Source organism: Pseudochaenichthys georgianus, chromosome 8 (genome assembly GCF_902827115.2).
Source record: "Pseudochaenichthys georgianus chromosome 8, fPseGeo1.2, whole genome shotgun sequence".
Lineage (NCBI taxonomy): Eukaryota > Metazoa > Chordata > Actinopteri > Perciformes > Channichthyidae > Pseudochaenichthys > Pseudochaenichthys georgianus.
This window is the reverse complement of record NC_047510.2, coordinates 16652103-16677079: the sequence shown is the minus strand read 5'-3', so window position 1 is coordinate 16677079 and position 24977 is coordinate 16652103. Positions and strand designations below refer to the sequence as shown.

Below are 24977 nucleotides of genomic sequence, written 5' to 3'. Positions count from 1 at the left end.
AAAAACAGAAGTGACATTTAAAAAAAAAGGAAGTGACATTTAAAAATAAAGTAACATTTAAAAGTCAAATTCTGAGAAAAAAGTCTCATTTGAGATGCATTACGGGACATGTAGTTTATGGGCAACGTGCTTCTGTAAATCATCATGTAACCGTATAATAAACATATAATATTCTTTGCAAGCTCTTGTGGGGCCACAGAAAATTAAGTCACGGTCCGGATTTGGCCCCCGGGCCTTGAGTTTGACACCCCTGCTGCTATTCTCCAACAACATTTAGATTCAAACACTATTTATAAATGTCTATGAAAAAACCTTAAGAAGACTATGAGAGAATCCTTTAAAAGGTTTTGAGAGTAACGTTGTCCTGAATTGAAACTACGCAGACACGTTTCTGTTGAACTGTGAATCATTTGGCCGATGTGGACAATCTGATAGTGTTCAGATGCCCCGATTGAATCTGCTTTGCCTTTCTTAAATTGTTCTCCTGCTACATCTTATCAACCTCTTGTTAATCCCATCTCTTTATTAGCCACAAGGGGCTACTTCAAATGTGATTGTCATTTTTATTTTCCTATCATCTGAGTTAATGTCTTAATCATTTTGTTCCTTTTGATGGTGACAATAAAGACGCATTTATGAAGTGTTTTTTCAAAGCATTCTTGCATTTAGTAATAACACATTTCCTTTATTCCTCACACATTCCTCTCCCAGCTGTGAAGCAAAGCGATGCCTCATAGAAGACCATTTGTGAACCTCTGTAATCGAGAGAAGTAGTTCTTATCTGCTTTCTTAGCGGCTTTTCTCCATCCTCTTCAGCTAACCACTATAATCAACTAAATGGATGAGCTGCCTCACTCAAGGTGACGTTGATGGAATATTGATGAAGTTGGTGTGATTTTAAACCTTGCTCTTTGAGTGCATCGAGCGCCTCAGAAGATAAATGTTTCTCTGCATCAATTAGAAGAGCCATTGTTCTGATGCACAAATTGTGATTCAAATATATTCAAATTTGAGAATTGCAATTATACCCTGGCTGTTTGCTCAAATAGAAGAAATAGGGCATCTGCATAATACCCCTGCAGGCTGAGACATTTACATTTCACTTCTCTTGCACACATTGTCTCAGGCAGGCACGACGTCCTGGGATCAAAGAGGTGCAATGTCTGTGAATGAGGCAGGGGCATTGTTTTTGTAGGCTTCCTTTAGTCTCTATGAGCATCCTGGGATCATAAAGGCTGTCCCTGATTGACTTCTTAAGCACCTGGACCATCATGTGGAGGGAGACAAGACGGAGATGCAGGGGAGAAATCGAAACAAATGAAAAGAGGTGTTAAGAGCAAAGACAATCAAAAGAGATGGTAGTAAAAGAGCTGTTGAGTGAGAGCATCCTGAGGATGAGTATTGACAGGAGGGCACAGAAAGGGGAGTAATGCGATTAGCTGGTTGGATGGTATCGAATAGCAATCGTAGATAACCTGATCCTCTTCCTCTAGCTTCCTCCGAGCATCCTCTACTTTCAAAATGTGATAATCCTGAGCTCCACGCTTCCACAAATGCCTCATTACTATTAACAGTGTTGAGTAATAAAGGCTTTCATTCAGATGCTGAATGGCTTTTTGTAAATCCATGTTACTGCATTCAACGAGAATTCAATAGGTGCAGTTCTGCATCATGTTTGTATTGTTGTGTTTTGTTACCTTCCCATCATGCCTTTCGTCTTATATGCGGTGATCAAAGGCCATAACCTTGTTTGGTCTGGTGATGCTCACTCAACCAACATATATGGCTGGTTGCTAATGTCCTGGAAATCCTTCACAAAATGTGTGTGTGTGTGTGTGTGGTGTGTGTGTGTGTGTGTGTGTGTGTGTGTGTGGTGTGTGTGGTGTGTGTGTGTGTGTGTGTGTGCGTGTGTGGTGTGTGTGTGTGTGTGTGTGTGTGTGTGTGTGTGTGTGTGTGTGTGTGTGTGTGTGTGTGTGTGTGTGTGTGTGTGGTGTGTGTGTGTGTGTTGTGTGTGTGTGTGGTGTGTGTGTGTGTGTGTGTGTGGCCATATATCATATTAATAGCATTTACTTTCACCCTGGTCTCTAAACGTAGAATCTGTATTCATTCGCCTGGTATTATTTCTTGCTCTTGTTATTTCCATGATGTCGTTTTCCACACAACATGCATCTCAATGACCTCCTTAGGTCCCTTCATGTTGTTGTCATTCAAGCCACAGAGTGCAGGCTTCTCCACTCAACCATACCTTTTCTTCCTTGGGGAAAAAGACTGCAGTATCATAAAGTCAGCCATCCAAACATAATCTTAGAGATTGTAGCGCAGTGCCAGAATAGATGTATGGATCTTGCCATGTATAATATCACCACGATTAGCATGTTAATTTGACACCGCAAATAAACATATGCACATTCTGGCCAATAAACCTGTCGTTCCCACACATTTTGGCCGGTGACTGTAATGACTCCTTCTGGAAGTTAAACCACAAAGTGATTTTCCCTCCAGAGGCTGTTTCATTGAAATACAATGGGAAGCACAGGGAGGGAAAACTGTCCAGTATTCTACAAGAAAATTAAAACAAGACTTGACATCGACAGCCACGCCAGCAGGTCAGTGAGTCACAGTCAGGCTTCGAGTTAAATGCTAACATCAGCATGGCAGCAATGTTAACAATGACGATGCTAACACGCTGATATTTCACAGGCTTAATGTTTACCATCTTATTTGAGTGTGTCAGTATGCTAACATTTGCTAATGTCAATGAGCACAAAGTCAAGTATTGGACATTTTTTGGCTGATTAGTGCTCAGAAAAAGTTTATACAACTCGGGAGAAGTATGTTTAAACCAAATGACATGACAATCCATTAAATAGTTTAAAAGACATTTTGGTAACACTGTGAATGTTACCCTTACAGTGCCACTAAAGGAATATTGCCAAATGCATTAGGACATGTCTGAGAGCCATGAATTTAACACAAAACAAGTTAAAATCCACTACATTAAATTCAATACAATGTTATAAATCCAGAAAGGCAATTACATTTTTGGGGAAATAAAGGCAAGAAACAGAGAGACATACAAAAAGATCTGTTTGGTGATTCACTGTAATGGCAGTCGCATTTAAAGGTAACGAAAATCCTTATTGAATATACAGCTATATAGCAACTTGCTGGCACTATAGGAATCACAGGATCACAGTGGAATGTATCCTCTGTGGACCATGAAGGTCTGTACCAAACTTTACATACATCTATCCATTATTTGTTAACATATTTCAGTCTCAAAGTGTTATGCTGACCAGCCATTCTGGTTGCAAAGCTGCTAGCATGGCTACAATCTAATAATATAAACTGATAAGGGACTCCAAGATTGGAAAAACACTATAAAAAGTTGTTTGTATCGTCCAGAGACCAACTCCTATCCACAACTCGGTTTTTTCTGTCCCACTGCAATCCTGCACACAGATAATGTACATGGTTTAAGAGCACAGATGTTTAGTTCCTGTATAATATATATCTTATTTAAGTACTTCTGACATATCACTGTGATAAATGCTATGAAAGCATTCTGCCTCGTTGGTTGTCGTAGCTAAATGTCTGAAGGTGAAATCGACTTCAGGGTCAAACCACAAACCCAGTAAGCCTCCATTGATTTACAGGGGCTCCGCTCCCATCCCTCTTTATAACAGCTCTTGTAATAGCCACTTGCAAAGCAGATGGCATCTACATTTTTAACATACAACCGTGTTGCTTTTCTTCTTTTGTGGGTTCCAGTGGTGGGGTTAATGATTTAACGAGTGAGACCTTCTTAGAAACAGAAACATATCCAAAATGGAGCTGGAATTCAGTCCACTGTTGTGCAGTTATTTCCTTAATTGTTTCCTGAACTTTGCCCTTGAGGTTTTCCCTGACCCGGCATATCCTGATGGGGCTCAATGACAGACGTGTATTTGGGAAGATGGAAGAGGGTGCGTCCTGAGTGTGTGCATGTGTGAGTGTGGTTTTCCTGATCCAAATCCAGGTGCCAGCCAAACCAAATGTACCTCATTTACTTCTGACACACTCTTCTCAATCTCCTCCACTCTTGAAGCCTGGAATTACCAAATATTCCCAAATTGTTCCCACAGGCTGGCTGAGGTCACTAAAACCAGGACTTGAAATGGACTAGGCTGCTGGGAGACCAATTTATAAGGATTTGGAATCTATCCCTCCGTCTATCTTTTCCTTATCACATGGTATCCCTTTCTCTGTTTGCAACTTCTTCAACCCCATTTGGTTCCCTTTCATCGTTATGCTCTGTTTTTACGTGCACCTGCGTTGTGTTTTTCTGCAAGGACATTTTTATATCCCGTCAGTTTTTAACTATGTATTTTAACTAGTTAAGGGATTCTAGTTCTTGTACAGCTGGATCTTAAGTTACCAGAGAAGCAATACCAGCATCAGAGACTCAAAGCTTCATGACAAAGCAAAACTCTGTCTTTTACAATTACTTTGATTGAGAATATTACACATTGTGCGTTTAAAAAATGAGCTCTGATTGAATAATGTTGTTGGCATGAATTTGAAAATCTAAAAGCTGGAGACTAAAGAGGAATTCAAATCTCCAAATCCCTCCATGCCCACACTCCCTGCATCACCCTGCAAGCCTCTTATGTTTTTTTAATCACAGCTTTGACCTAAATTAAGTTTCAGCCTCAGTGATCGGGACCAAATATCCCACTAACTTGCATCAAACCAAACACTAACCTGAAACAGCTGCTTCTGCACGGTATTCTATGTTTTAGCCTAAATACTCTGAAGTTAGTATCACTGAGAGGTCATAATGCATACTTCTTTTATGGACTTTAAGGGGTAGAAAAGTTCAGCCCTCCTGCTGAGGTGCACTGGCCGTCACTGTACTGTCTCCCAGACATCTCTCCCCGGGGGACGCCATTGTATCAGAGCATGAAGGGAAGTGGAGGATGCACGATTCCTTTAAACCAGGCCTAAATCATCCCCTTCCCCATCCATTTTCCCAGCCTCTGCCCATCTCTCCGCCTGGTTCTGTTTCCACCTGGAAAAATAGCATGCAGTGAAACGTGATACAGGGTGGAGGCTGGGGGGTCGCCCCGGTCGCTGCTCTGTCCCGCTAATGGAGATGGATGTTGGCTCAAAATTGTCTCCGAACAGCCTCCATGACGAACGGAGAGGGAGGAGATCCATTTCTCCTGTGCTTTCTCTAAGGCTGCAGAACTCCTCTAATAAGGGGGAGAGGGGGGGAGCACTCATGACTTGATTTGAGAGGGGGGGGGCGTGGGATGAAGAACTGCAGAGAGAATAGGATGGCAGACAGAGAAGACATGTGGGGAGACAGAAAAGAGGGAATATGAGTGTCAGGAGAATGGAGTGGAGGAATGACATGTTGACAACAGAGGAAGATAGATGATAAGGAAGCAGGGAGAGAGTGAATAGAAGGAGTAATGATGGTCAAAAAGGTATAATGCAAACAGGGAAATACCTGAGATGAGGACTGTCAGAGATAAATAGACCAAGATTGCTTACAAATTATTCCATTGCAATTATGCCTCCAGTAAGTCCATCCTGGAAAATGTCATCATACTGTAACCTACTGTTGGGATTTCCCTTGTGTTTTATCACAGTTATCACAACATGTTTTGGTGCTTTGGGGGTTAACACCAGGGTTATCTGAGTAAAACAACACTCTGGATGATAAGAGGCAGAAAAAGAATGATAGCTTTTATGGCAAGAGGTGAGGTATATTTGAGCTGAATTATAAATTGGTTGTAATTGTCATTACAGTCATTGAGTTTGCAATCAGGTACATATCAGATACTACTATGTTGATCCAGAAGGGTGAATTAATAAGCTACCAAGCAGAATGAAAACAAAATAATAAAGTAATTAAAAATAGCCCAACCCAGCCTCATCAAGAACTATAATCCAATTACATATATTATTCTGAAATACTGCATCATAAACCATTGTACTTTTAGTACTTATATACGTATATTTTGAGACCAATACTTTTGTACTTTGACTTCCACTGTGGAATACAGGAATTGTAACAGTATTTTGTCAATGTGGTATACGTTTACTTAGGTTAAACATTTGAGAATTTCTTCCACCACTGCAGAGGTGTGATGTTTCAGTGGCCATATAAAAACCTTGTCTTGTACAACAGCTCCCCCTTGTGGAAAAAAAATAACAAATCAAACGAACATATAACAAACTGGTCTCTTTTATTCAAGACAGTGATTTTTGCACTGTTTATTTTTTACTTAGTCAGAAGAAACGCATGCATTCATTTTGTCTTTTTTAGATAGCAATGTACTTCTTCCTTGCATCAACATGTATTATTATGATCGTCCTGTTTGCTTTTTTCTCTGAGTTCCCGTATGGCCTCCCAGCTGTGCTCCAGGCTCGTTCTCAGCTCAGCCAGATCCCTCCTGATCTCCTCCAGGAGCTCTAGTTTTGACAGCTTTCTGTCAATGGAGGAGAGCACTTCCTGCTGCCCGGCCTCCTCCTGGACGGCAGGATCCTGCTCTGCGGTGGGACAGTGGGGCTCCTGAAATGACCCCATGGTTTGCTGCCAAATCATCTCAAAGTACAAGTCAATGAAGGCTTCCAGCTCCTGCAGGCTGCTGTCGCCCCATTGGTCAATCAGCGCCTGAAGGTCTCCGGACTCAGTGAGCCTCCTGAGGGTCCGCTCTCTCAGAGCAGGGCGGCAGAGGGACTGCACACCAATGGCATGTTCCTCATCCAGCACCCTGTGTTGTGTTTGAGGTAAAACCAGGAGCATTGTAGGAAGGCTGGTTGTGAACACGGGGCGTTCACTGTTCAAGTGGAGATCATCGGTAGGGAACAAGTGTGGAATTATTATTTTCCACCTCATGGATGAAAACATGGAGGATAAACAGGACATAAAGCCCTCTCTGTCCCGCATGCTGGGTCCAGTTTGTCTTCGTCTTCTTCCTGCTGGAACTGCCACTACCTGTCCACCACCTCCTGAGCAGTTCAGTGACGTCTGAGGGCTGGGATTGGCTGGCCCAGTCACTGTAAAGGAGAAATAATGGCAGTATGATTTCATGAGTGCCATAAAAATACCAACAATTCTTAAACAACCGTCTCCACCCTTCCCAAGATATAAAGCCGTTTATTTAGTATTACAGATAATGTTTGATCCCTCCCTGTGTTACACCTGATAGGACAATCAGAGATACTGTATGTGTTGCTTGTATTATTTCTCAATTAAGCATTTGGTATAAAATATAGTTTAAATTGTCTATCCTGATTTCTGAATATCCATAAATTACTGGTTTGTTAGTCCAAAGCTTTGTATCGTATGATTTTATACAGAGAAAAGCAGAAAATCTCCATATTTGAGAGGCTAAAATATGTTTTAATTAATACAATATTGTATTGTGTTGCGTGTGTGCATGCAGTTGTGAGTGCATTTCCCTTTTCTGTCAAATGCTTTCCTAGGATAAACCAACGTCATCCCGTTTTTTCTTGTGACCCAACATCAATGGTTTGCATATATTATTGTTTAAGTCATCGTTAGAGGCCATGGGAGGTGTATCAATAGCATAGTTGTTCCTATAGGCTACGTGTTGATTCTGGGAAAGTAATTGAGGTGTGACAACTAGTAATGCGTGCTAGAGCTTAATTTAATGTGAAGACCTTCTGAGATAATACGCCTTTTTGTTCCAGCCATCTAAAGCCAAACCTCAAACTGCCGACCTGGGGCCTTCCTCCTGGCCTATGACTCCTCATCCTGTAAACTGTCTTGTGACTCCTTGAGGTCATTGCTCTATGAAGCGTATCATTACAAGCTTCAGTCCAGGATAAACTGTCTTGACCTAAAGTGACAAAAGAAACATCTAATTGCTGGAGGTCAAAGGATCAAATGCAGAGGCGGATGTTGCGGGGGGGCAGGGGGGGCATTGCCCCCCCTAGTGGCTGAAATATGTTACAGCATTACTACTTCTAAAACTGTTCCAATACAAATATTTCGTATATATCAATATTTTAATAGATGTAATATAATGATTGTTACAATACAAATCTGAATAATATCATATTTAGTTTGAAATAATTTCATTTTTGAGCAGTCGCATGTTGTGATGTGTGTGTGTGTGATGTGTGTGTGTGTGGTGTGTGTGTGTGTGTGTGTGTGTGTGTGTGTGTGTGTGTGTGTGTGTGTGGTGTGTGTGTGTGTGTGTGTGTGTGTGTGTGTGTGTGTGTGTGTGTGTGTGTGTGTGTGTGTGTGTGTGTGTGTGTGTGTGGGTGTGTGTGTGTGTGTGTGTGTGTGTGTGTGTGGTGTGTGTGTGTGTGTGTGTGTGTGTGTGTGTGTGTGTGTGTGTGTGTGTGTGTGTGTGTGTGTGTGTGTGACGTATGAGGACGCAAGTTCCCTCGCTTTTCAAGTGATTCAGCTATTGTATTACAATTGTATCCAATTTCTGGGACGTTTAAGGCGTCTACTTCTGCACTAAGTAGGACACTGGTTAATAATATTGTAGCGTGTTCAAGTAACCAAGGGATATAGTAGTTATCAAATAAGTATAAGATGTGCACAGTTATGATAAGTTTTACAGATGTAATGCACTGTTGTTGGGGGGAGAGACCGCCCCTTCCATATGAGTGTGTGTGTACGGCGGGCATGAGGCGTGCATGACGACACGAGTTGTGTTCGTATGTGGAAAAGTCATACTCAGTGCGGTGAGCGCTGGCGTTATTGCTACTGTATCCGTAGCACCCCACGCAATAGTTGGGACTGTGTACTGATGTCAGTAAAAAAGGTTTGCCCTCCCAAGCGCAAATGTCAAACTCCGCCTATGATCAAATGGCGAACAACTTTACAAAATACTGCTGTTTAAATTAGGTATTTTCACAGCAATATAAAATAGGTATTAGCAATGAAATCACAACTGTTGTGACACTGTTTAACTTCTTAACACTAGCTCCAAGAAGCTTATAATACATTACGACTGTGGGCTGTGATGTAGTGTATCGTCTAACAATTGGTGGCTTTGGGGTTCCTAAAGGGTGATAAAGACTGGAAAAGTGCTGTATAAATGCAATCCATAATATCAATATCAGAATAAATAACTCCTATGGATGATCTTTACTGGCGGATTACTTACAGTCATGTGACAGTTGATGTCTGCAGCATGTGAGCATTTCTAAATCGTTTTTACACAGTGTCACTGAAGCATTTTTCCACATGTGATCACCACCGTGAAGAACGGTCAGCCTTTCTCCAACCAGCATCTCGTCTATCAGTTCAATCAGTTGGTGAACTTGAACTCTATCTCCCCCGTGTTTATTGTCCAGGACGTGATATCTGTTCCCGCACATCTGGACCAGCCTCTGCAGCGGCTCTCCTTCGCTCTCAATGCGTTGCTCGATACTCGTGTCGCCCAGCCAGTCACCGTAGCTGAACAGAACTGCCGCTCTGCTCCACATCTGGCCTCCTCCGGCCTCCAGCTGTTTCTCTATTGCTCCCATGTGGGTATCATTAAATGAGGAGCTCACATTGACAACCAGGAGGATGGCACATGATGCTTCGAGGAGGTCAGAGGTCACAGAGAAACAGCCAGGTGTGTCCAGCACTGCCACTGTCTTGCCGCTGATTTTGACTCGATTTTCGGTGCAGAAAGTGGTTTGGGTTCCTGTGTGGAAGCACTCTCTGCCAAGGATGGTGTCTCCACATGAGCTTTTGCCTGTTTTCCAGCTGCCTAAAAGCACTATTCTCAGCTCATGAAGAGGGTTAAGCGTTTCTGTTGAAGAGAAGATTTACATATCAAACTGGTTAAACTTGAAACAATAAACAAAATATAAAAACAAACCCTCAACGACTAAACCTAATACTATTTATTGAATTAGCACAACATGATTACGCTGACATTGTTTATCACTTTCAAATCTAACTCACCCAGCTGAGACTTTGCTATCTGCCTTTGTTTCTCCTTCCTCATCAGCCTCTTCTTGGCTTTCTGCACTTCTCTTATCATCTTCCTCTGCAGCTGGGCCATCCCCTTCCTTTCTATTTCACAATGCTGCTCAGTGTCAAATCCGGCCAACATCTCCTCAATCTTCCCAATCAGCTCTCTGACTTGAAATCCATCCCCTTTAGTTTTATTGTTCAGGACGTGATACCTGTTGTTGCATCTCTCCACGAGCCACCGCAGGGGCTCCCCCTCGCTTTCGATGCACTGCTCCGTGGTCGTGCCTCCCAGCCAGTCCCCCAAAGTGAACAGCACAATGACACGGCTCCAGATGTGCTCGCTGATCAGCTGGAGGTGCTCCTGTGCTGCCCTCCTGTAGGTCTCAGTGAAGGCTCTGTCCACACGGATCACCAGCAGGAAGACGTGAGGCCCCGGAGGGCAGAGAGACAGGCTGAGCAGCAGCTGCCTCCGGTCGAAGACAGGACTCTCGTCACTATAGTAGTTCCTCCACCAGCCCGGAGTGTCCACCACCGTCACCTGTCTCCCAAACACCGCTCCTCTTCCCACCATGCACTGGGCTGTTCTCCTTGTTGGGTGGTTGATCTTACTGTTCAGGATTGTGTTCAGAGTTGATGTTTTCCCAGAACCCTTTGCACCCACCAACACAATGCGGACATCAGTAACAGGCCTTAACCTATCTGAAGGAAAAAAGTATAAACATTATTTTATTCCTTTTAAGTTTCAACTTCTATTAACACACTTTGCAGACAGTGATGGAAAGGTTATTTTAAACTGTAATGCTTAACAGATACAAAATATAATAAGTAACTATATTTTTTGACTTTTGCACAACTTTTTTAGTGGGAATGCTGATACAGCATGTCTGAAAAACGATGTTGTTAACATGTGGCTGAATAGGACGACAGAAGTTGTCCAGGCCGTTTGATGTCATTACACCGAACACGTAAAACACTCCCGCTAAGTTTGTTTGCCCTGTTCTGCTTGAAAGAAAGTACCTGCCTCCTGCAAACTATTCAAACACACGCTTCAACTTGTACCATTTTGAATCTGTATGTTTGAATATGGATCTTAAGTTGGCGTGACATTGAAGCAGCGACCGTGCTGTAGTTCGTTATAGCATAACGTTAGCATTTTGCTTCTGGCGACTAGATTTATGATTTGTTTTTATGATTCATACTTTCACACAAACCTCATTCCAACTTTAAAATGTTAGTTACACATGTTTCTGACAATATTCGTGTTACACAGCTTTTAAATCTGATTCGTACTTTTAGAGATATTAAACATTGTTCAGACCTTGGTAAAGAGGCCTTCTTCAGATTCTAGAGTGGAGGACAGATTTAATTTTGCCTTCATATTTTCTTTTAAACCTGCCATAATTCCCAAACCCTACATTCCTGAGACATCATATTTCATGAGAAACGGAGGAAAATATCTCATAGCTTGAAAAATAAAAATAAGCAAAATAAGTCAACAAAATGCCTCTTGAGGGCATGAAGTGACAACAACGTTCAACATGTCTCCATTAAACCCCATTTTTGTAAGTTCAGCCTCATCTTTCCCCACCACAGCAGCCGCACACCTTTAGTTAATCTGCCAAAAAGGCCACATTATTAACCCAAAAGTACACAAAAAGCACACTTCAGAAGCTCAAGTTCCTTGACATGCTTCACGCTTTGAAATCTCACCGATATCTGTTACGGTTCTTCAACAAAACGTTCACACGTAAGAGGTTCATCTCTCATTCAGAACAATGAAAATGCTCTCCTCACACTGATTACTGCACATCACCATGGAAACCTTTGATCTCTGGACACCTCGTTAGCTCAAATATAAACACCTGTGTCATGGAACACGATGATGTCATAACTCCAACTGACATGCTCAGAGCAGCAGACTTCAGATAATGGTTAATGTTCCTGCCCTCAACAGCTCTACGTCAATTATGGGGTTTCACCATATGCCGTTTCCATGGAAACGCATCCCTCGTCATAAAAGACGATGTCGCTATAACTCCTATGAAAATGTTCAAAAAGTGCTCAAACTTCACATGTGTGCCAACAGTCCAACCTGTGCCCAAAACTTCACAGGTTTGGTAACGATGCCGCCATCAACGCATCTAAGCGTATTATGGGATGTCATCCAGTGCCGTTGGCATGGCAACAGATCATTCGCCATCAAGTTAGTTCAGAAGTTTTCAGTTCAAATATTCTGCTGCTTTTCCAAGCCTTTTTACCTTCATTTCTTCTCTCATCATCACACATTCAAGCCCCCAGTGTTCATGTATCATTTCAATCTAAATTCTTCACTTTCTTCTTACACATTACATTTCAGCATAGCAGTTCTCATTCATAACACTCCGTTCGATGTCTCACTATGGGATGCGCCTCATCGCGGAGCAAACAGAAGCATCAATCTCATTACGCCAATCCTGATTGGCTGGTGATCTTGACGTCAACGTCAGGGGAAATCACCCCCTATAAGTAGCCTGCGCCACGACGCATGCGTCATTCAAACACCTCTTCTCGCTTCAGAGCACATCTCTAATAGTAGCCGGGCTAGCTTAACAGTCCACAGACTGAACCAAAAGCTAATTTCGGTCGACGGCCGTTAGCCGGCTACCCTATTCTGCCTTGCAGAAGAGTATGGTACTAACACACCAGTTAGTATTATAGTCAACCTCGCCGTTCATCCTCTGGAATTAAGGTAAGATTTTGACTTTCAAGTTAGCAACACACCCGTTGCTAGCTTGTGTTTTTCCCTCACTGCCGACACCACGGTAGCGAGGACGTTTTTTCTTTTCTCTTCTCACGGAGGAGAAAAGGATTAAAAGAATATTACCACACCAGGTAATATTCTTTGAGAAAAAAAGACCCACACTGCCCTTTTTTCTCCGGATTAAAGACATAAAAAAAAAAATTCTCGACGTACCTGTTAAGAGCGGGTCCTCTCCACGCCTCGCGGCGAACGAGATGGACGCCTCTCTCCCTCACACCAGAGGAGTCAGGGACTCAGAGGCTCGACTCTGCGGCTGCGGGTTGAAGATATCAGGCACAGACTCACACCAGGTCTGCTCGTCCTGCCTCGGGCTGGAACACGCCCAGGAGGCTATTGACAACCCCGGCTCGTGCGGGCATTGTGCCCGCCTCACCATGAAGAGCCTCCGCCGACGGTTAGCACGACAAGCTAGCATGTCCATTGATTAGCCGGCTGGCAAAAAAGACGCGGGGGCGTCCGCCGCAGAGACTGAGTCCCTCACCATTACGGTCTGGGACTCATCAACTGCGGCAGCCGCGGAACCGGATTCCCGCGCCATATCAGGCCGGGACCCGGTGGCGGCAAAAGACGTGGGAACGGGGCCCCACGCTATACCAAGCTGGGGCTCCCGGCTGGACCTCACCATGGTTTCACCCGCGGAGGATGTCCTAGAATTGGATTACATGGAGGACGAAGAGGATGCCTCTGAGTTCCTCCTGTCTGATTCGGACGAGCAAGAAGACGACATCTTCGTGTCACCAGCTCAGGCTGCAAAGCCGGGAGCGATGGCTGCTCTCCCGGGCGATAGCACACCAGCTTCGCCCTGTCTAAGCATGGACCTGCAAGCCGTGTGTCAGCGCGATGCGTCCAGGCTAGACATCCCGTGGCCCGAAGTGGCCAAGGAGACCTCCAGGTCCAGTTACGAGGGAAAACATTTTTCCCAAACAACGAGGACAAAGAGGCAACTCCTTCCGGTCTTCCCGGAGATGTTGGATGAGGTGTCGGTCTCGTGGAGAGACCGGCCATTTAGCAACAAGGCCCCAATCCAGGGTGCCTCCTCCATTGACTGTGACGGTATGGAGAGGCTCGGCCTGCTCCGCATACCGCCTATGGAACCGCTGGTGGCAACCCACCTCCTACCGAGGATGGGCCCGTCACCAAGCAGGAACCCCACACTGCCAGCGAAGGCGGACCGATTCCAGTCGACCATGACTGAACGGTCCTACAAAGCCGCAGCATTGTCCGCCAGGGCTCTGAACGTTTCCTCGATGCTAACCGCGTACCAAGCGGAGCTCTGTGAGGATCTGTCGAGCAATTCTGGACCGGCCACTCTGGACGAGATAGCCGCGGTCACAGACATTTGTCTCCGTGTCCAACGCTGCGCCGTCCAGGCCACGGGCAAGGTAATGGGGATCATGGTGGTGCAGGAAAGAGCTAGATGGCTCAACCTCACCAACCTCCCGGACCGGGAAAAGGAAGATGTGCTTGATATGCCCATCGTTCCCGAGGGGATTTTCGGCTCCGCTCTCGCTTCCATGCAGAGGAGGTGCGAGTCGAAAAAGAAGGAAGACAAGGCCCTCCACCTCTGTCTCCCTCGAAGGGTCCAGCCGCTGCCTTCGCAACAGCGGCCCTTCGCCCAAGCTGCTCCGAACCCTGCTAGGTTTAAAGTACCAGGTCAGCAGAGGTCGCAGCCCACCCCGAGTCCCCAGCCCAGGCAGGAGACGAGGGCGAGTTGGCCTAGAAAATCTCCGGTTCCGGCTGCAGCCCAGGCGCAGCCAACCCAGAATTTCGGCCAGCAGTCGAGGAGGAAGAAGCGAGCGGCATGACAGCCCCTCCTTTTCCCCTCTGTGACAGAGCTGGAAGTTCTTTCCCCGGCTCGAAACGTGTTCCCGCTGCCTCGAGAGATGCCTCAACGTCATCCTCAAGTCCGCATAAAACACATGTCACATCTTTGTTGTTTGAATAAACCATTTTCCGCTGACGCATCCAGGCTTCGACCAAGGGCGCAGCTCAAAAAAATGAAAAGAAAAACAATAAACAGTCCGTTAACTATAAATCCCCTTCTGAGAGCAGCTACGGCCTCTCTCAAAAGGCGGATAATAAACGGGTCTGTGAAGGCACCACCGCCACGCGCATGCGCAGTGCCGGTTGGGGCTTTAAGGGCACTACCGTCACGCGCATGCGCAGTGCCGGCTGGGGCCGTGAAGACACCACCGTCACGCGCATGCGCAGTGACGGTGGGGATTGTTGAAATGGGGTACCACCGTGTTCAGACACTAGAGGGCCCCATAACACAACAAATAGAGTCTCAGAGGGTAAGAGATGTGACATCTCCGCTGGCTCTAAGGAGCACACAGTGGAAGATGCTCACAACATCTGCTTGGGTTTTCAAGACAGTAACACGGGGTTACAGACTCCAATTCGCTGTCACCCCCCCTCGTTTCTCGGGCATTTTGTATTCACAAGCCCGGGGAGAGTCAGCCCATATTCTAGAAAGAGAGATCCTCTCACTTCTAGAAAAGAGGGCTATATCTATTGTACCTGCCGAGCAGAGTCAGAGTGGCTTTTATTCCAAGTATTTCCTCGTTCCCAAACGAGGAGGGAACGGAATTCGGCCAATACTGGATTTGAGGGTTCTGAACAGAGATCTAAAAAGATACAAATTCAGAATGCTCACTCACACATCTCTGCTGCGTCTCGTGCGACAAGATGACTGGTTTACATCAGTCGACCTGAAAGATGCGTATTTCCACATCCCAGTATATTATCCACACAGGAAATATCTGAGGTTCGCATTTCAGGGGATCTGTTACGAATACAGAGTACTTCCCTTCGGCCTGTCTCTCAGTCCAAGAGTGTTTGTACGATGTACGGAAGCCGCGATAGCCCCGTTAAGACAACAGGGTATTCGCCTGGCAACCTACCTGGACGACTGGCTGCTTCTCGCACAGTCGGAGCAGGAGGCTGTTACGCAGACAAATGTCCTCGTAAAGCACCTGCTCAACCTGGGTTTCATAATAAACACAGAGAAGAGCATGCTGTGCCCAGCACAGACTGCACTCTTCCTGGGTTTACACCTGAACTCGGTACCCTTTACAGCCCGACTGTCAGCGGAAAGAGTGAAAGCTTTCAGAGCTTGTCTCGCTCAATTCCAGCTGCGCAAACATGTTCTCTTCAGAACATGCCTGCGGTTAATGGGGCTCATGGCGTCAGCCATCCTGGTCGTACGACTAGGACGCTTACACATGAGGGAATTTCAGCGCTGGGTAGCCGCCTTAAAACTAAACCCCGCGCGTCATGGCGCGCAGAGAGTAATGGTTACTGTGAAATGCGTAATGGCACTGCGCCACTGGCTGCACCCGACTTTTCTAGTACGGGGCGTGCCTATGGGTGCTGTCCTTTCACGGAAGGTGGTCACCACGGACGCATGTCTGACAGGTTGGGGAGGTATTTATGAAGGCCGTCCGGTGAGGGGTCTCTGGAGCAGAGACCTCCAGCGGGCGCACATAAATTACCTAGAGCTTTTAGCGGTGTTCCTCACCCTAAAACGCTTTCTGCCTTTTCTCAGAGGACACCATGTCCTCGTGAGGACAGACAATACGACTACAATATCGTATATAAACCGCCAAGGGGGTTTGCGTTCTCTCCAGTTACACATGCTGGCACGCAAACTGATCTTATGGAGCAGCGGGCGTCTCCTCTCTCTGAGAGCGAGTCACGTACCGGGTGTGTTGAACCTCGGGGCTGACCTACTGTCCAGAGGTGCACCACTTTATGCAGACTGGACTCTACATCCAAGGATTGTGAGCCAGCTGTGGGTGCGTTATGGTAGAGCCACGGTGGACCTGTTCGCATCAAAAGAAAATGCTCAATGTCAGCTGTTCTTTTCGATGCGCGACTTAAACGCACCGTTAGGCGTGGACGCACTCGCACACGTTTGGCCTTCGGGCCTTCTGTACGCGTTCCCACCCCTGGCTCTGATTCCCCAAACTCTGGCCAGAGTGAGGGAACAACGCCACACACTTATCCTGATAGCTCCGCACTGGCCCGCTATGTACTGGCTGGCGGAGATTTATCAGCTGCTGTGCGGGCAGCCATGGCAGCTCCCACTACGCAGGGACATACTGTCCCAGGCGGGGGGGGGGCGATTTTCACCCACACCCAGAGCGCTTGGCCTTATGGGCCTGGCCCGTGAGTGGTACAACCTGAATACAGTGAGACTCCCTCATAGGGTGATAAACACTATTCAGAGTGCGAGAGATTCCTACACCAGGTCTCTCTAATATAGTGCTGTTACTGGTCCTGGCTTCCGCCAGGCGAGCCAGTAATGTTTTCATGCACTATCTGTACATATTTTTTCACACACTCGGTTCACCCCAGGGCAAACGAGAGTGTTGTTGAAGCCCAACCCTGTCCTTATACCAAGGGGTTGGGTCATGTACCCCAATGGACATTGAGGCATTTCCTCCGCCGCTGGGTCCCTCCGGGGAACAGCAGCTGGATTTGCTGTGTCCAGTTCGTGCTTACGCACCTGTATGGACAGATCAGGGGTGCTTGTCATAATGACCAACTCCTGGTGTCCTGGGCTAACCCTTATAAGGGCAAGCCTGTTACTAAGCAACGGCTCTCCCACTGTTTGTGGAAGCAATTGCTTTGGGGCCCATACGAGTCAGAGTTCGCAGGCACCCTCGGGTCCGCGAGCTCTTTCGACTCAGGGTCTGGCTGCATCCTGGGCTCTGTCCAGGATGTCTCCCATCCAAGACATCGGTGCAGCGGCGAGCTGGTCCTCGCCGCTCACTTTTGTCCGCCTCTTAACAGGCTGGGCGTTCTGCTCCCGGTGTGACTCAAGCAGTGCTGGGCACCTGGTTGAGTCAGAGCTCTACCTGTTGATTTCTGGTTGGTTTGGTGATTTTCGAGATAAGCTCGTCTGGCAATACGGGAGCTACAATTTCCCATAGTGAGACATCGAACGGAGTGTTATGAATGAGAACTATAGGTTACTTACGTAACCCCAGCACTCAGAGTAACATGAAGTGAGATGTCTCACCAGACGGCCCTCCTTGCTATGGTGAAGCGAGAAGAGGTGCTTATTTTGAATGACGCATGCGTCGTGGCGCAGGCTACTTATAGGGGGTGATTTCCCCTGACGTTGACGTCAAGATCACCAGCCAATCAGGATTGGCGTAATGAGATTGATGCTTCTGTTTGCTCCGCGATGAGGCGCATCCCATAGTGCAGGGATCACCAACTACATTTGTCCAAGGGCCAAAATGTATCCAATAGACACAATCGCGGGCCAGTGATTTTTATATAGTCCACAATGCTAGTGGAGCACGCTCAAGTACTGCGGACCTTTAATTTATTATCTGAAACGATGTAATAACTTTTAAAACTTGTTCCAGTCACTTGACCCATGCATTCAGCAGCAGCAGGCCATTCACTTTGATTTCATCCCGTTATGAAATGTCATAATTTCGACAATAAAGAAATGCTACATAAACGTTATCTTGCACATTTTATCCAACCATCTCCGTTTCTAACTTTCAATATATTTTAAAAGAGATCTCTCTCTCACTGCGTGCGGGGGCGGGGCCTCACAGACACGCTGCACCTCTCTCTCACTCACAGACATGCTGCAGCGCTGTGCAGTGTGCACACAGTTCTGCCGGTAATGAATATTACATTTTGTGAGGAAACTTTTCCTCCAATAAGTATTCCAAAATGTATTCACTTCAGGTTTATGAAAGTAACTGTAATCAGATTACTCGTTTTTCAAATGTAACGCCAGCTAAATACAGTTAGACTACTTGATTTTTATATTCTGCGTAACGCCGTTACATGTATTCCGTTACAACCAGTCTATGGTTACAACCCAACCCTGCCTCTCTGTTGGACTCCGTCGCAGCGGGGCTACTGCTGCGGAGCGCACGTTACTTTTTGCTGTAACGAAGTAATGTAACGCATTACTAATGAAATGTGGGTAATATATTACCCGTTACAATGCTCAGTAACGCAGTTACAACACATTTTAACCCGAAATTAAATGGTACATAGCGAGACATTCCGACACCAGACAAATTGTGCGGGTAGATTAGTAAACCTGGTGTTTACTCTTCAGGCTTCGCGCCGGGTTCTTCGGGCAGTTGAATGTTATGCACCCTCTATTCAAAAAAGAGAACGGAGCGAAAAATACTAACAACAAATTGTGTCGGGTGCGCGTGACCTGCTCCGCTGCGCGTGCATCATTTCCAAAGTGCTTCCACAGCAGTGACACACATCTGTGGATAATCATTTATACGAAAATTGTTAAAGCAACCATCACTAAACGCCAGCAACACTGCATCTACTGCAGACCGTAGCAACAGGTCAGATGGGGACATCACGTTACCCTCCGCTGTGGACACTAGCTTACTGACTCGCCGCCCTCAACCCCGGAGCAGCAGTCTTCATCGCCCGAAACACCGCCGCCCCTCTGCGGCCCGCAGGTGCCAGCCAGGATACCACGGCAAAACAGAGCCTGCCCAGGTATATCTAAACAAGTACCCGCCTGTACGGTGGGATTAGGTGGTCATTTTGCAGCTCGTGGTATACAAATAGACAAGGGCTAGAATATGTGAAAATAGTGCCATATTCTGCCATGCCTGTAGAAATGTTGGGTCCAAAATAATGCATACAATAGCACAGATGCCTTCACCACGAATGGCTACACAAAGATCTCATATCCCAAGCTTATCAACAAGCTAATGTTGCAGCTGAAATGATCTCCAGGTCACAAAGTCAACCTCACATGATGTTGTGATACCAGTTTTCAAGCACAGTAAATATTCTCTTCCCAGAGTATATGATGGGACCAAGGTGATGTTTAGTAGGCTACATGGTTTTAATAATACTTTTGCTTTTCAATGCTTGCCATTTCAAACCATGAGCTGGTTCAAATAATATTTGCCTTGATTTACAATATGTTCTCATTTGTTTTATCAGTACAGCTTTGAAGCTTTTGTGCTTTTCTTTGCCACAGTCCACTTTGGACTGTATGAGATATTTCAGGATTGCACTTTTAACTCACTTGAAATGTTCTCACTTGCTTGGTTTCAAAACATAACAAATGCCATCATCTGTTCACTGGGACCATCAATGCTATTTCTCATTGCTGTTGCCGGCCACTATTGCTCATGTAAACCTACTACTGCTGCGCCCCCTGTAACCTCAGAGGCACCCTGAGTCATGTTGTTCTGGAACCGGGTCTGTATATGCTAAACACACTACAGAGCCCATTCCGTGTCCTGTTAGTGTTTACTTCCTGTCTGCCTTCTTCTGGTGATTTATCTGACGTCCAGCGCTCCGTCTTTTAACCTCTTTTCCTTTCTCTTTCTTGATCCTCCTTAGCAACCTTCATTATAGTCCTTGACAGTGGTCTGTACTACTGGATTAACAACGTGTCACATGTTAAGAATTTACAATCAGAATGGAGTATTCAACTAATCCGTGTAATACAAGTTGTTAGTAGCCTTAAGGGCCTACACAGTTGTTATGCTATACCACATGGCCCTTCACTGGATGTATAATGAGCTATACTAATACTATACTAACTATACTTTAAAATACCTAGCCATTCTTTTGTGGTTATTTTGGTGAAAGTAACTAGAAAAGTAACTAAAGTAGTGTAACTCATTACATTTCAGAGACTGTAATTTTGTAATGTAACTTATTACTTTCAAAAGAGAGTAATAAGTAATATGTAATATATTACATTTTGGAAGTAACTTGCCCAACACTGGTAATGAATATTACATTTCGTGAGGAAACTTTTCCTCCAATAAGTATTCCAAAATGTATTCACTTCAGGTTTATGAAAGTAACTGTAATCAGATTACTCGTTTTTGAAATGTAACGCCAGCTGAATACAGTTAGACTACTTGATTTGTATATTCTGCGTAACGCCGTTACATATATTCCGTTACAACCAGTCTATGGTTACAACCCAACCCTGCCTCTCTGTTGGACTCCGTCGCAGCGGGGCTACTGCTGCGGAGCGCACGAAGCAGACTCTTCACAACGAAGGGTCACTTCTTCTTGAAGGCAGGGAAGGTTTCGCAGTCTACTGTCCCGCAGCTGCTGCCTCTCTGTTGGACTCTGTCGCAGTGGAGCTACTGATGCGGAGCGCACGAAGCAGACTCTTCACAACGAATGGTCACTTCTTCTTGAAGGCAGGGAAGGTTTCGCAGTACGCAGTCTACTGTCCCGCAGCTGCTGCCTCTCTGTTGGACTCCGGTACTGCACCTTACTCACGACGTTGTAAAAAAAAAAATGGGTGGGGGGCGAACGCCACAGTCACCCCCGTCGTGCGGGCCGGATGAGAATGTCTGGCGGGCCGGATGTGGCCCGCGGGCCGCCAGTTGGTGGTCACTGCCATAGTGAGACATCTCACTTAATGTTACTCTGAGTTCTGGGGTTACGTAAGTAACCTATAGTTTAGCGTCAGCTTTTCAGCATAAAGCATTCCCACTAGCAATTTCTTCAGGAATAACATTCTCTAGTTTTGTTTGTTTTTCCTTCTGATATGTTAAATTATATGCAAACTCAAGACAAATTATTGTGTAAATAAATATTTACCAATATATTTATTATAATTCTGATTCATATTTTTTCCTTTATTTGTATTATATAACTCTTTTACCTTGTTACTATTTACTCCCAAACACTGGTTTACTGTAGCATTAATGTGATTATTTGCAGGTAAACAAACAGCTGGGTTACAGGAATAATTTAACATTTAGGGAAATATACTTATTAGGTTTGTTTGTTCAAACATGAAGCAGGAGCCAGCTGCAAAAGAGATTCACTTAGTATAATGGGGGTAATTAATATACATTTAGCAATTGTAGTAGGCTACACAAAATAGACTTATCTAAAGACAATAATAGTCTTACAGCAGGAATTGTACAATAAGTGTTACCCGAAGCAGATTTGAAAAATAAGCAAAACATTTTAAATATTACAATGAACTCACCTCTCATAAGAGATCTGTGTTTCTTCATTCTCACAAACCTCTTCTGAGCTTCTACCTCCGCCCTCCTCTTCTCCACTGAAATAGCCTTTAAAATGTGTTCCTGCATCTCAAACACTCTGTGTCCATTTTCTTTGATAACTTTCTGTATTTTCTCCAGCAGCTCGGGGCCTTCAGTATCATTGCTGGAGATAACATGGTGACACCTGTGACTGCACTTCTTACTGAGCCATATGAGGGCCTCCCCCCCCGTCCTTAGAAACTCTGTGTGGTCAGACCTGTATGCAGAGATGAATACCACCATGCAGTGACTCCACACCCTCTCACCCAGCAGCGCCACGTGCTCCTCCACCGCCCTCCGACGCTTCTCAGAGAAACCTGAGCTTGCTTTTATTGTGATTAGAAATACATGTGGCCCAGGTGAGCACAGAGAAACGCTGTTGGCAATCTCCCTCTTCACCAGCTGTGATGTGTCCTGAGCGCTGAAGTCGCACCACCAGCCGGGGGTGTCCACCACCGCGAGCCTCCTTCCCGCCACCACACCCAGCCGGCGGGAGCACGAGGTCCTCTCTCTGGTGACAAACTCCTCTTTCCCCAGCAGTAAATTCCCCACAGAGCTCTTTCCAGAGTTTCTGCCACCCAGAAGGATTATCTTTAAATGTGATGCACACCGTCCGTCCCCTGAAGAAAAATAAAAACAACAAAGGGGTTATTGTAAAAGCTATGTTGCCTAAAATACAATTCATTGTTCAAATATAATGATATATTCCTCTGAACAAAAACAACAAAGTAGCAAAAAAAACAATTTGTCAATTTAGCCAAAGAAAATACGAGGGAAGCAACAACTGGTTTTATTTCTCTCTTATTATTTTTTTAATATAGCTTATTCAACACAGAATAAGGTTACATTGTTTAGGTTATGTAAATATGTCATGGTTTTCTTTCTTTTTATGCTAGTATGTTGAATATCTTTAAATAGTTTTTTAAACACATTGTTTTATATCCTGTGACACTTCATAGACTTAACAATCAACCAAAACATTGAAAATTAAGTGGTAAATTAATAATAATAAAATGTGGTTGTAGAAATGTAAAACAAATTGCCCCAAAATGAGATACATCTATATATATAAGAGCACACTCATTGGCCTCTGTTTTGTAAACTAAAATATTTACCAAACTTGTGAAGCCCTCTGAGACAAATAGGATTTGTGATTTTGGGCTATATAAATAAACTTGAATTGAATTTAATTAAAATACTTCCATTTGAAATCTCACGACACTTATACATAATAGTATAAAGGCAATACATTATAACATGAATTATGAAACTGCAATGCACTATAAATACCAAGGTAAGAGTATAAAATGAAACAAATCTAAATATGGCCAAGAAGTAGTAAATATCAATAAAAAAATATTGAGAAGACATTTAGATTGAACCAGATTACAACGACTTAACTATAAAGCAATAGGTTGTTTATAATTCAAAGTCAAGACATAATTGTGTATCTATAGATATTAGGAAACCTTCACAATTAAACTTACATGTCAACTTCTCGCTGGTTGCCATCTCACATTCTGTATAGGTATACTTTAAACAAACAGCATTTATTCACACCCTTATTTCATGTCCGTCCTTCTGTGTCCTTGGGAGAAATGTGGTGAAAGCTTCCTCTTGAGGGTGTACTGTAGCAGAAGTTTGTGATTTATGTGTTTATGAGTCTGAAGGTTGTCCATAATGATTAATCAGACCACATGCAGTGAGCCACACCTCTCTGCAGCAGGTCGACAGTCCATGTCGAAGAGAAACATGAAGAGGGTGTGTAAAACGTATTGTTACAGATACTGTGCATGACAGTGTTATCACAGGACATTGAATAGGGAATACAAATAATCAAAATACAAGTGTTTATGTTTTAAATGTTTTTATTGGTGAAGCATATTTATTTTCAAAGACAACAAAACATGGTCGTGCTCTGTCATAGATTACACTATAGTAAAATTCATTTAAAATATTTGTAATTAGCTCTACTGTCTGCAACTAAAATGTTAATTGGGTTAGAAAGCTACGGTAATTATACATTAGCAAATTGCTAAATGCGGGCTGGCTCGTCAGTCCCCTCCTGCTCCCTGGCTAAATGACGCACTGCATGCTAATAGAACCATCCTTCGGGCAGCAGAGCGGAAACGGTGGAAATCCAAACACCATGACGACCTCCTAACCTATCAGGCTCTCCTCTCCTCTTTCTCTGCTTCGATCTCTCACGCAAAAAGCACTTTCTTTCAAGATAAGATCCAATCTTCCTATTCCAATCCCAAAAAACTATTTTCCATCTTTTCCACCCTCTTGGACCCCCCAAAGCCCCTTTCCCCTCCTCCCTTCTGTCAAGCGACTTTGTTAACTACTTTGAAAAAAAGGTTGATGATATTCGCTCTTCTTTTTCTGACTCACCTTTACTCACCACTGGGTCACCAGACCCTCCTTTCACCCACACACTGACCTCCTTTCCCCCTCTCTCTCCAAGTGAGGTTCTTACCCTCATTACCTCTGCCTGTCCTACCACCTGTCCTCTGGACCCTATCCCTTCAAACCTCCTTCAGACTATCGCTCCTGATATTCTACCGTTTCTCACCCATTTCATCAACACGTCTCTAACTTCTGGTCACTTTCCAAACAGTCTCAAGGAGGCAAGAGTAAACCCTCTCCTAATTCTTTAGGACCCACTCTCAACCCGTCCGATGTTATAAACTACAGGCCTGTCTCTCTCTCCTCCCGTTCCTGTCTAAAACACTTGAACGCGCTGACTTTAAACAACTCTCCTGTTATCTCCATCAGAACAGCCTTCTGGATCCGCACCAGTCTGGTTTCAAGGCAGGTCACTCCACAGAAACTGCCCTCCTTGCTGTCTCTGAGGAACTGCACACTGCTAAAGCAGCCTCCCTCTCCTCTGTCATCATCCTTCTGGACCTGTCTGCTGCATTCGACACAGTGAACCATCAGATCCTCCGTTGCACTCTCCAAAAAACTTGGAGTTTCAGGCTCTGCACTTTCGCTCCTCACCTCATACCTCAAAGACCGTACCTACAGGGTAACTTGGAGAGGGTCCGAGTCCGACCCTTGTCAATTAACTACAGGGGTCCCTCAGGGCTCTGTTCTTGATCCCCTCCTCTTCTCCTTGTACACAAACTCGCTCGGATCAGTCATTAGCTCGCATGGTTTTTCATACTACTGCTACGCTGATGAC

General features: G+C 44.8%; 1 protein-coding gene across 1 annotated transcript; it reads right to left on the bottom strand.

Moving 5' to 3' along the window:
- Positions 1 to 6272: 6272 nt before the first annotated feature.
- Positions 6273 to 23365, bottom strand: LOC117451456 (GTPase IMAP family member 8). Its single transcript, XM_034089769.2, has 5 exons — positions 23278 to 23365; positions 21733 to 22410; positions 9932 to 10642; positions 9141 to 9776; positions 6273 to 7050 (listed from the first exon to the last, which is right to left on the bottom strand). Exons 1-5 carry the CDS (start codon positions 23300 to 23302, stop codon positions 6341 to 6343), a joined length of 2760 nt encoding a protein of 919 aa, XP_033945660.1. The 5' UTR covers positions 23303 to 23365; the 3' UTR covers positions 6273 to 6340.
- Positions 23366 to 24977: the final 1612 nt, after the last annotated feature.